General features: G+C 40.5%; 1 protein-coding gene across 1 annotated transcript in view; it reads left to right on the top strand.

The window, feature by feature from the left end:
- Positions 1-13,156, top strand: part of PHLPP1 (PH domain and leucine rich repeat protein phosphatase 1) — a 222,859-nt gene that overhangs the window by 189,576 nt on the left and 20,127 nt on the right. The window contains exons 11-12 of the mRNA XM_054019563.1: positions 5,412-5,612; positions 6,831-6,993. Of these exons, the coding sequence (XP_053875538.1) occupies positions 5,412-5,612; positions 6,831-6,993 (364 nt within the window). The remainder of the gene's footprint in view (positions 1-5,411; positions 5,613-6,830; positions 6,994-13,156) is intronic.

Genomic DNA, 13,156 nt, shown 5'->3' with positions numbered 1-13,156 from the left:
CAAACCTTCTGCACATAATTTAACATAGTTTTATCATCTTCCCCTCTCTTCCTATTTCATTACCTGAAGATGATCAACTGAAACAGATACTCTGGAGACAGGAAGGCAGTTTCATTGGAGGATTAGGGAATAAGAGCACGAGGGACAGGAGAAGGGGAGGTAGGTAAGATGGCAAGAGCTAAGGAAGAAATGAGATGATCTGGATAGTGTACTTTTGGCGGTCCATTGGTAGGATGATTCAGAGGGGGATTGGGATGTACTTTCCCCACCCCTTTCTCAATTAGAACAGTCGTGCCAGAATTGGTCGGTTCTGCAAGATTGGTATCTATTTAGTATTTATTTTCCCTGATTTTCCCTTTTATGGAACTTGTTTCCATTTCACTTCTGTGCTGTAGATGGTATTAGATGTTCATATACTGAGAGCATTTTTTACAGATACTTAAAATGGTTTCCTTTTCTAACTTGTATCATCTGAGATCTTAATACTTGGGGTACATATTGGCCTGGATTCTTCTGATTTCCATTTAATTTTCTGCAGTGTTTTTGCAGCTATACCACCTCTGACTGAATATGTCACTGTTTGCAAGCTAAACAGGATTGTTTTAATTTAAATTTCCTGTCTGTCTTATTGGATACAATCTTTTTTTACCTTGCTATTTTAAACAATTCCACAATATAGCTGTGCATTTCTAAACAGCTACCATGTTACGCTCCATTGGTAGCTGCATTGTGAAGTTTATAAAATGCTTCAGAATACTTTGGGGAGAAAGATACTATACAAATTTGAGGATTTTTATCCAAATTTATGTCTTGAATACAATACAGCTAGATACCAATAGAAATATTTTGGAATCTCTTAATTATTTTTCCTAACTGAAGATTGTTGCCTCTCCTGTAGTAAGTAGATTTTCAAGATGAAATCACTCTTTTAGTTGAAGTAGTTTAACACTTTATGTAAACTGCACACATGTTGAGAGATCTACTTCTGCGGAATTAGTGAAGCCCTATCCTGATTGTGTGTGTTCTCTGGGACAATTTTATATTTTGCCTAGGTGTGTGGTTGAAAAAAAATAAGTGACCCTTTATCAAAGGTATCAGCCTAATACCCTATAAAACTGAAGGTGACTTGTTCCAACCGGAGCTCAATATTTATTACCCCAGAGGAAACCTTGCACTTTGTCAAAGCTACAGAATTCCTGTGTTGCTGCCAGTGACTTATGTTTTCTTTTTTATCTCTGTAACTGTTAATTCATATTTCCTGGCTATTGTATTCTGGTATGTATGAGAGTAGTGGAATCAAGTTCTTAAGTTGATGCTGTACTTTTTCATATGTGTGCGTGGTGTGTGTGTGGGTGGAGTCTGAAGGAAAAACAATTAAGTTTGGACTAGGCTTTCATGCTTGACATTCTGGTTCCATCTGATAGTGATATGAGTGGGATATCTGCAGGCACATGGAACGGTTTTTGACTACAGGCACTGGAAAGATGGCAATACTTGTATCTAAGTTAATTCCCAGCACTGTGGCCTCAGAGGGCATTGATGGAACATGAAACAAATGTAACATGGTAGCTGGCAGTGCCAAATGGAGGTTTGAGGATTAATTCTAAGGATTCAGGCTATGTCTGCACTGCCGCTTATGTCGTTCAGGGGTGTGAATAAGGCCCCCCCACCGAGCGACATAAGTTCACCAACCTAAGCGCCAGTGTGGACAGCATGATGTTGGTGGGGAGAGCGTCTCCTGAAGACATAGCTACCACCTCTCGCTGGGAGTGGATTGATTAAGTTGACGGGAAAGCTCTTTCCCATTGGCTGAGGGTGGCTACTCTAAAAGCTTACAGCGGTGCAACTGCGAGCTCTCTAGTGTAGCCGTAGCCTCAGGATAGCCTTGACTAGGACCAGTCAGTTAAATCAGCATGATGGAAATTTATCTGTGGACGCTTATCAACTTATTTTATGTACAACTAGTTTAGAGTTAATGTTGTTTTACATTATTTCAAACCATTCGTTCATTAAGCCCTCCCCTCTGAGAATATTGTCCTTTTATATATGGGTATGTGGTTCAGAATTGCTGGCAGAGCATTTTTATGAATCCTTCAGTGTCCCAAAAAACAGTATAAGAGCTTGTCTACACTTACATTTTATAGCGCTCTAACTTGCCTGCTCAGGGGGGTGAAAAATCACCCCCCTGAACACAGCAAGTCTGAGCACTTTAAAGCGCTAGTGTAGACAGGCTCTGAGCGCTGGGAGCTGTGCTCCCAGCGCTCAGAGCTAATCCCCTCTTGGAGGTGGATTACCAGGAGTGCTGGGAGAGCCCTCACAGCGCTTGCGCACGACCACACTCACACTTCAAAGCGCTGCTGCGGCAGCGTTCCCGCGGCAGCACTTTGAAGTTTCCAGTGTAGACATACCCTCAGTTTGGAATGACATCTTCTAAAGAGGAATGTTAATGAGCAGTGGTGATCTAAGTTATAGAATGGGGGGGTTGAGGGGAAGGAGAATGAAAAACGTAGGATCTGATATCCTAACCACAAATGTGGAAACTGTAACTATGTGCACTCAAGTTAAAAAAAAAAAAAAAAAAAAAAACACTGTTATACAAAGGAAAGGAGGATAGAACAAATGAGCGTAGATTTGAGGATCCCAATCTTTAGCGGTATGGAAAGACTGTGCCAGCATTCTGCTTGGCATAGAGGAGCCCAGGCTGTGGATCTCTAAACAGTGGGAAGGGCAGTGTAAATTTTAAAATATCAGAATTTTCCACAGAACAGAAATTCTAGTTTCGACCAGCTCTACTGCCTTAGAATTGCTGCGTGCAAATAGCTTAACCCCTCTGCTTTAGGGTTTCTGCATAGTTACTGTGTGTTTGGATTCATGCAGTAATAGACACACCTTTGCAACAGGGGCACTTAGAGCCTTGCATATTACAAGAAATGAAGTAAAATAGCAGGATATCCCTTTATGCCAGCAGAACTTGGTCCCCAAGAAAGCACTACTTCTCTCCACAACACAAGTCAAATCCCCATGAAACCCCACTCTCTGCTGCAGGCCCTGCAAATGTGTGTGCCTGGCATTGTGCTCTGAAAGTCACCGGAACAGTTTTGGACCAGGTGGAGGGCTGAGACCCCCTTCCGCAAGAAAGCTGTACTGCCAGACCTCTCTTCCAAGGGGATCAAGCTTGAGTAGCTCTACTGATTGCAACTGTAGTAGCGCAGCACAGGAAGTAGGTGGTTGCTCAGTGGTAAGAGCCTAAACCATTTTCAAAACCGACCATTCAGTAATGGTGGTTGCAGGAATGTTTAGGCTTTGTAAATGTTTTTAAATCACTAACAGCACCTTTAATTTGAGAATTTATTTGATCATACCTGATAAAATACTGTATGGGGAGAAAAGAGAAGACTAAAAGAATGCTGTTGCCAACGTAAGTTATTACAGTAACCTCTCATATTTTAGCATTAGGTGTGCATTCTTGTGATTTAGTAAAGTAATTTGTTTGGTTCAGTATGCTTATGCTTTGTAATCCATTTTTGAACAGACAATGTATTTTTGTTTGCTAAAGGATGAAGTCGAGGGGTGGGGGGGATTTGTTTTAAAAAAATTAAAATAAAAATAAAACCTTGCAATTGCAATCTTTTTCCAGCAAGTCATACAGCTCCTGTGAATAACAAATGAGACTGTTGATTTAAGCTGCGTTTTTCTGCGTTAGTGGACTCCTTTGAAATCTGTGTAAACTAGTTAACCTACTTTCAGTTCTTCAGAGCTCCTGGAGTTTTTTGTTTTAATGGAAAGAATTTTTAATCCCTCAGCATTCTGTGTGACTTTTCTATAGTGTGTAAACCCTTATTTTCTGTGGACAAGGTTCAACAGGTTGCAGCTGTGAATTCTCTTGGAAATCCGTTTCATTCATTAATAAACCTTAACGTTTGGTGTGAATCCTCATGTAGTTGGATGACTAAAGAAAGTTTTATCAATATTTCATACCTTTCTCATGAAATAAATCAGGCAGTATTGCTTCTTCCCTCAGACACAAATACTTTATATTTTTAATTTGTGTTCTGTTCCCTTGTTTTATGGGTACTGACCTGCTTTCTTGTCTACCAAATTAACATAGTTGATCTTCTGTTTCTTGAAAATAACTTCGACTGTTGCAGCTGTCATTTTTCATTAGTTGATGAGAACAGTGCAGTTTGATCTCAGGAGACTGGATGCTGTATATTTGCGTGCGCGCACACACACACCCTCATTATTCAGCAAAGTGTGTTCCTGAAGGCAGTCTCTTTGCAAAGTAAATAGTGGGGAAAAAAGTTTTTCCATTTGTCTTGTAAAATATATGTGGCATTAAGATATTTTTCCAATAAGCATTGTATCTATTTGCCAGATATCCCTTGAGACTACTGTATGTATCAGTCTAGCACTAAAATTATTTAAACAAATGAGTTCCTTGTCTACAGATCTATATAGGTAAAGCACAGGCAGTGCAACCTTCTCCACACCAGTGTCAATTGTATCTCATCCCAGGGCTGCAAAAGCTTTTTTTGAGGGAGGCAGAAGGACTCAGTTTTCCTGCTTATTCAGTCCTTGGCCTCTCAACTAGGACTGCAGAAATAATTAAGAATGCCAACTACTTGGCTATGAGCATTGAGGGGAGAGGCGTCCTGGTCTGGGGATAAGATGTACCCATCAAGAACTTAGACACATAGGCCACCAAACAAATGTATAATAGTAACCACTTCTTGTCACTATTGGTATCTGTCAGATTTTAAACAATGATGTAGAAGTGAAAAGTTTTAACTCCTACCCTGTTTCCCCGAAAATAAGACATCCTCCGAAAATAAGGCCTACTTACAGTTTTGCCTCTCGTTGTAATATAAGGCATCCCCCCGATAATAAGACCTCCCCGATAATAAGGCATCCACCGATAATAAGGCATTTTTCATTTCTGAAAAATAAGACATCCCCTGAAAATAAGACCTAGCGCATCTTTGGGAGCAAAAATTAATATAAGACACTGTCTTATTTTCGGGGAAACAGGGTAAGCCACCCAGCCCTTATTGCCTGGTACATCTTTACTATTTACCTTGCATGTTTGTGTAACCAGCTTTCCCATGCTGTAAATAGATGTTCCATAATGCGTTTCATACTTTACATTAGAAATGCCATCTATGGTCCAGTGAGTACTAGAAAATGCTTTTTTATCCATGCTACCTCCAAGAGCGCAAAGTCTCTCACTACTTAATTTAACCATTTAAATGGAAATTTACTTTACGTGTATAAAACTAAACGGTCTTCTGACCACTTCCTGCAATTTTCTGCTTCTGAATGTAACATTCTGTAAATCTCTGGTGGTGGTGTTTATAAATTAAGAAAGATGAACAATACAGTAACTCAACTACATGTACAATCTTGTTTTGCAGCTTGAGAAACTTGAACGCCTCTGCCAACAAACTAGAAACACTTCCTCCATCTACCCTTTCTGAAGAGACCAACAGCATCTTACAGGAACTTTATTTGACCAATAACAACCTCACAGATAAATGTGTGCCCTTGTTAACGGGCCATCCACACCTGAAGATCCTGCATATGGCCTACAATCGGTTACAGAGCTTTCCTGCGAGGTAAGTAACTTCTTAATGCTGCTTGTCTCTTTATTAGAAAGCAGTCTTAAGTGGAAAATGCAGAGTATATTTTCATAGCAAGGTTTTGTTCACAAATTGGAGTGTTGCATTTGTTTTTTAAGCGCATGTGCGCGTTGCCTGTATAATGGTGGGTTTGTCCATTGCCACTTGAATGTGTGTAACTACATGCCCTCATGTTGTACGCAGGAACGAATGCGCTTTGTATGTTAATTTGTGAATTTATCTCTAGAGATTGTGTGCTATTCTCAACTAAGGAAAATCAGTGCACTCTCTTATCGCAGCCACGTTATGGAAATCCGGAAGCTGTTTCCACATAGTTAGCATAACTTGGTCGCTTTCCACACATATACCGAGGCCTTATCTACATGGCAAAATTGACCACAATAGTTACTCCAATATAGCACATCATGAAGATGCTTATTTTGGAATAAGTGCCTTTTTCCAGATTAGAAGTGGATTAAACTAAAACAGAAAAAGACACTCTGATTGTGGAATTAGTGTCCGCTATTCTGGATTATCTATTGCGCTTAAATTCACACCCTACTTTGATCCAGAATGTCTCTTAAGTGTGGACAAGCCAAGGGTAAGACTGGGGTGCCACCAGATTCCAGAAGGTATATCATATCTGTCCTGAATCGACATTTCGCACAGCCAGGCTACTGACACTAGTGCCCCATCTCACCCCTTCCTTCAAATTCTTTCCTTCCTCCCATCGGTACGAGGGCACTACATGCCACTCCTCCCTATCCTCCCTAGCACACTGCTTTCAGGGAGTAACACATGGGGGTGAGGGGGGGGAAAGAGTGAGAATACAGGTTGCTCTGCAGAGAGCAACAAAATGAGGGGAACTCAGCAAGCATTCTGCGAGAGGGAATGGAAGCAGGATGCCAGGGGAAAGGTAAGGAAAGAGCATAGAGTAGGAAAAGAAAAAACTAATATTAAAAGAGAAAAATATGAACAAAAAATAGAAATAAACACCAAGAATTTTTAAATTAAGAAATTAACGACACAAATAGAACAATTGAGGCCTTGTGATGTAACCTTGCTGACATGACATGATAGGAAAGATGGCAGACACTGATCTCTTACAACAGTATGGGCCTACAATTTAAAAAAAAAACAAAAAACACTAAGCGTAAAATTTAAAAATAAGAGAACTTACAAAAAAAAATGCCTTAATCTCCTTTCTTTTCATAGTAAAATGGCCAAGCTTGAGGAGTTGGAAGAAATTGATATTAGTGGGAACAAATTGAAAGCCATTCCAACAACCATTATGAACTGTAGACGTATGCATACTGTGATTGCTCACTCCAACTGCATTGAAGTCTTCCCAGAAGTCATGCAACTTGTTGAAATAAAGGTATGGAATGGATGTGGTTTTAAAAAAAAAAAAAAAACACAAGTTTTGAAAGGATTCTAGATGCTAGAAATAGTGTGAATAAAATGCCTCAAGAATGAGACCCTCTTCTACACAGTCCATAGTACAGTGTGTTTGTAACCAGTCTGTGTTGTGTCCTTAGAAGTTTGTCACAGCACACATGTACTAGTCGTGTATGTGAATCCCAAATCCATCATGCTGCCTAACTCCTACAGAGTTTTACATTCTGTTGAAATTTGGGCAACTGTTACTGTCTTGGAGGACACCGTGCCAGAGGACATGAGGAATTCACTTTGGAATGGGCTGCTCCACAGGGCAAGGAAGGAAGGACCTGCTAACCAGGCACTTTTAGCAGGTCCTGTCTTCTCTGCAAAATAAGTATTAATTGTCTTCCTGTAACCAGGTTGTGTATGTCATGAGTCAGTACTTGTAAGCATGGCTGCTAACCATGTATGGAAACGAATAATATTTAGAGCCAGCCATATCACTAACTGGTTTAAAAATACCTTTAAAAGCAATAGAGCAGGCAAGTCCTAAAGGGTAGTGCTTGTATTCCAGAAGAGGAAAGATCTGGCAAATTATTTTGCAATCAACAGTCTCAGTAATATTTTGAAAATTATAGCTCAAGAACACATAGCTTTTTAAAATTTTTATGTTTTGCTTAAAAAGTAATACAAACCTGAGTTTTCCTTAAGAGATTCTATCTTTGGAGGAATGCAACAATTGAACGTGTTCAGGAAACTATTGCTTGCCTTGTGTAAACTAAAATTTTGTCTTTTTTCCAGGCCATAACACAGAACTCTTAACAGGTCATGTGCTAATTATCCAAGTAGAAAACATTTAAGGTATAATACTAGGGCTCTCAATCGCAGTTAACTCAAGTGATTAACTCAAAACGAATTAATTAGATTTTAAAAAATCATGATTAATATCTGTTTTAATTGCACTGTTAGTTAATAATAGAATGCCAGTTGAAATTTATTATAAATATTTTTGGATATTTTTCTACATTTTCAAATACATTGATTTCAATTACAACACAATACAAAGTGTACAGTGCTCTCTTTATTGTTTTGATTGTAAATATTTGCACTGTAAAAATAGAGTATTTTACAATTCACCTCATACAAGTACTGTAGAGTAAGCTCTTTATCATGAAAGTGCAACATACAAATGTAGATTTGTTTGTTTGTTTTGTTACATAACTCACTCTAAAACAAAACAATGTAAAACTTCAGAGCCTACAAGTCCATTCGGTCCTACTTCTTGTTCAGCCAATCACTAAGACATACACGTTTGTTTACATTTATGGGAGACAATGCTGCCCTCTTATTTGATGTCACCTGAAAGTGAGAACAGGCATTCACATTGCACTTTTGTAGCCAGCATTGCAAGGTAAATAAGTTTTACATTGTTTTATATTTGAGTGCAGTGTGTGTGTGTGTGTGTGTGTGTATTTAAAAAAAAAATTACATATAAGTTGTATTTTCACAATAGAGATTGCACTACAGTACTTAGGTGAATTGAAAAATACGATTTCTTTTGTTTTTTACAGTGCAAATATTTGTAATAAAAATAATATAAAATGAGCACCATACACTTTGTATTCTGTGTTGTAATTGAAATCAATACATTTGGAAATATAGAAAACATCCAAAAATGTTTAAATAAATGGTATTCTATTAACAGCGCAATTAAAACGGCGATTCATCATTAATTTTTTTAATCGTTTGACAGCCCTATATAATACACAAATGCCATCATAACACAGAGCCGGTTAACTGTATTTATCTTGAGACATAAACAAAGTTGAGAGCAGGTTACGGTTACTGGACCAAAATACTTACTATACAGTGTTGTTGTGGTGGGGGTGGGGGTGTGTGTGTGGGGGGGGGGTTGGGGTTTTTTTTGTTTTTTGTTTTTTTGAGGGGGAGAAGGAGGGCTTGTGGAATAATATAGTTCTGAGAACAGTCTGTATTTTTCAGTAAATCTGGTCACTCGAAACATAGTTACTAAGCTGCTGCTTGAGAATGAGCACATCTAAGGATGAGCTGTTTAGGCTGTTTTTAGCCAGGATATGTAAAACAAAGTTCTGGATTTGGGATACTCCTCCCTCTTTGGAACAATAGCCAGAGGAAATTGAACGCCATTTAAAATTGATCTTTTAATTAAAGGAAGGGTTGGGGTGGAGGGGGGCAGACTTTCCGTGGGAAACAGTTTTGACAAAAACGATACACTTTTGTGCTTTTTAAAAAAAGAATATTGTAAACATGCTGATGGGAAGCAAACAGCTTTTCTTGTGTTTCTGCTCATACTCCGCAAAAGCAGAAAGCCCTATGGAATAGTCAGTCTTCAAAATGCAGCTATTCTTTTGTAGCATCCTAAGAGAAAACAGGTTAGCAAGAAAAGAGGGAAAGGATTTGTTTTTCATTTTTTCAGGAGTTGCTTAGGCCTCATATTAAAATAGACAAGAAAGCCATTCTTGTATGAAAATTGTCCTCTCAGTTTCAGAAACTCTTTATTAGAATATACAACAAAAGATAGGAGGAAATACTGCTCTGGGGCTTTTTCCTTAATGTACAGAAATACCCAGTTGGTACTTAGCCTGTTTTACCCAGGTATAAAGAACTTGGTCTCAGCCCAGTTCCCAGTAAATGGGTGTTCACATAACTACCAACCTAGCTAGCACTCTGAACAGAGAAGCTCTAGACTTGGCAAGTTTGGAGGCCAAAGTGCCCATAACAAATTTTCTGGCCCTTAAAAGATGAACCTCAATTCTCATGGGGAGGAACTATCTGGAGCTTGAACTGCTGCTGATTGCTTTATCTGTTCCTTGGCTATATAGGAAATTCAATCTTCAGGGCTGTCAATAATTCAGCGCCTTTGAAAAGTACCTAACTAAAGGGTATGTTTTCACTACCACGTTAAAGTGCTTTAACATGGCTGTGTAGTCGCGGCACTAGTACTGGGAGAGAGCTTTTGCAGCGCTGTAAAAACACCCCCACGAGGGGAGATCTCCCAGCGCTGGTGCACTGTCTACACTGCCACTTTATAGCCCTGAAACTTGCATTGCTCAGGGGGGTGTTTTTTCACCCCCCTGAGCGAGGCAGTTTCAGCACTGTAAAGTACCAGTGTAGACAAGGCCTAACGTTTATAACTTGTCTGAGGGCTTGTTTTGTTTCATCTAATCCCTAACTCTTTATATAAAGTCTCATTGTATGAGAGGCAGTGTGAGTATCCATATACTATGATGAATAGTGTGCATGTGTACGCCATACTATAGCAGTAATTGCTTAAGCTACAAGAATGAAATAATAGTGGTGCCATTAAAATAACTTTTAAATCTATCACATAACTATGTATGGCCTGAGGTAAAAGTAATTGTAGTCTGTTTTCATGTTTAATTCTTCATCTTCTTGGGATGGTTAGATCTTGAATTTCAAATATCATGAAACGTGTGGGTTTTATGCTTTGTGATGTACAAGTTGCAGAGGAAATGTAATGTAGATAATGGAAACCATGTTCACTTATGCTTCAACTTCTGGACTTATGAATTAAAAATATTCAATGGGGGCCTTGAGAGCACAGCAGAGACAGGCCCCCTGTTCCAGAGCCTGGCCCCGAGTAGCCATTATAGGGAAAGTCTGGCTTTGGCCTTGTATCCTTGGGCTGGAGGGAGCATTCTCAGTTGCTTTGTAGGGATGGTGCATGTGCTGTCTGGTCAGCAACAGAAGCTTTGAGGGGATGGAGCATGCTTAGCGAGAATGGAATCTCTGGAGATTTTAGAAGCTAAAATCAAAATTCTCTACTGAGTATGTGTGAACTATTTTTCAGAGGCTTATAAATTGGCCACAGTTGGGTGAATTTTCACAAGGATGGCAAAAGAGAGGTTGCTGACGCACAATTTGATTTAAAGGCCTGTGTGGACAATTGTAAATTGATTTAAACTTAGCTTTTCAATTTTTTTTTTTTTTTTAAGCAAATCATTTTAGGAAAGTTGACACACAAGTTTGCATTGATTGAATTAAATCAATTTGAATCACACCTTTAGTTGAATTGGTTGTTGGGTTTAGTGCGCAGGAGCTGGGCGGTGTTGGTGGCCTGTGATATACACACGGTAAGACTAGGTGATCTAGCCTTAAACTCTTACTCTGACAGTGCAAGTTTTGTGTGCAGATCAGCCCTCAGCAGGGTGTCACTTAGCTGATCAAGAGCATTATCTCTAGCAGGACAGAGGAAAGTATGTACCTTGATTAGCAGAGACTGAGTACAGAGCACTTCATAAAACCACCCAAACAAAATGAGTTTTCAACTTTTGCTAATTTTTTCTCCTTTAAATTATGAGAATAGTAGTCCTATGTGTAGATGGAGCAGGGGCAGGCAAATTTTTTGGCCTGAGAGCCGCATTGGGTTTCCAAAATTGTATGGAGAGCTGGTTACAAGAAGCTGTGCTGCCCCAAACAGCCAGGCATGGCCCAGCCCCACCCCCATCCAACCCCTCCTGCTTCTCACTCCATGATGACCCCACTGAAACCCCTGCCCCATCCACCCCCCCATTCCCTGTCCCCTGACAGCCCCTGGAACCCCAGCCCCTGACTGCCCCCCATCCAACTTCTCCTCTCATTCCTGACTCTCTTCCCCCACCCTGGGATCCCTACCCCATCCAACCACCCCTTCTCCCTGACTGCTCCCAGAACCCCTGCCCCTGACTGCCCCCCACCACCAAATCCAACCCCCCTTCATTCCTGATTGCCTGCCCCATTCAACCCCCCTCCTGTTCTCTGCCCTCTGACCACCCCGATCCCTATCCACACCCCCGCCCCCTAACCACCACCCTGAACTGCCCTGCTCTCTATCCATCCCCTCCCTGCTCCCCACCCCCTTACCGCGCTCCCTAGAGCAGCCACACCACCGTGTAGCACATAGTACCGGGTCAGGCCGGGCTCTGGAGCTGCGCTGCCCCAGGAATTCGCAGCCCTGCCGCGCAGAGCATTGCGCTGCCGGCGGAGCGAGCTGAGGGGGAACAGCAGAGGAGGAGCCAGGGGCTAGCCTCCCGGGGCAGGAGCTCAGGGGCTGGGCAGGAGGATCCCACGGGCCGTACTTTGCCCACCTCTGAGATAGAGAATGGGTGCTGAATGATGTCTCCAGCAACACGAGTCATGGTGATCCCCATCTCTAGGGTCTGTGTTGCCTGTATGTAACTAATGGAAATTTCCATGTGTTATTTTATGCTTTAGAAAATTTATATCTGAGCAGAATTTATTTTTTTCCTATCTGCCTTGAATTTTGTAAGCTTGGAAAACAATTTTTATAAAAAGAGTAATTTCCTAGCAACATGGCTCTGCTTTCTGGGTCAAACCAACTGGGATATATGTTCTTGCATACTTAAGCAAAGTTCAGCTTTACTGACTCACCCTTTTGACTGGGTCCAGGTTTACCCTGCTGGGTTCACAGTGTATATTCTAGGTTGAGAGTATCTAACTCTTTTGCTGTAATTACAGGGTGTCTTTCCAGAAATAACTGTTTTGGTTGAATCACTTTATTATACGGTTGCTGTTGGAACACTTGACAATTGTGAAGTTTTCTCCTTGTCTCACTCTTGGTCTTTATAGAGATATTCCAGAGTATCAGTGAAGATATGTTACAAGTAGTACATTTTTGAAGAAGAGAATCTTAACTAATGTTCTCTGAGTTATAATAGCTCTCCCTCACTAAAAAGTCATCTTCAGCCACAATTAGGGATACTGTAATGTGCCCATGAGCTGCAGACAAGACGTGACTCCTAGTAATAGCGCTGTCAGGACTGCTGGGTAAGCGGCTGTGGCTGGAACAGGAGCAGTCTGTCAGAACTACCAGGTTCGTGGCTGACTTGTGCTCTGTACACTCATCTCTTATACTTTGGAACAAATATACTTAAGATTCATCCTTCCTTGTCTCCCTACTTTGCCCAAACTAAATTTGGAGGGTAGGGAGGTATCTGCTTGATCGAGCGGAAATCTATATACATTTGAGTAATCTTGGTGCTGTAGAAGCCGAGTTGATACTTCTTGCATTAAAATGACACATCAGGCAATCCAAATCTGTGATATGATCGGAATTAGAAACTTGTTCTTTCCTGTTTTGTATATGGAGTAGAGCGAGAGCT

The sequence above is a fragment of the Malaclemys terrapin genome, chromosome 2, assembly GCF_027887155.1.
Source record: "Malaclemys terrapin pileata isolate rMalTer1 chromosome 2, rMalTer1.hap1, whole genome shotgun sequence".
Classification (NCBI taxonomy): domain Eukaryota; kingdom Metazoa; phylum Chordata; order Testudines; family Emydidae; genus Malaclemys; species Malaclemys terrapin.
The sequence above is the reverse complement of the archived record's forward strand: the minus strand, read 5'-3'. Positions and strand labels throughout refer to the sequence as shown.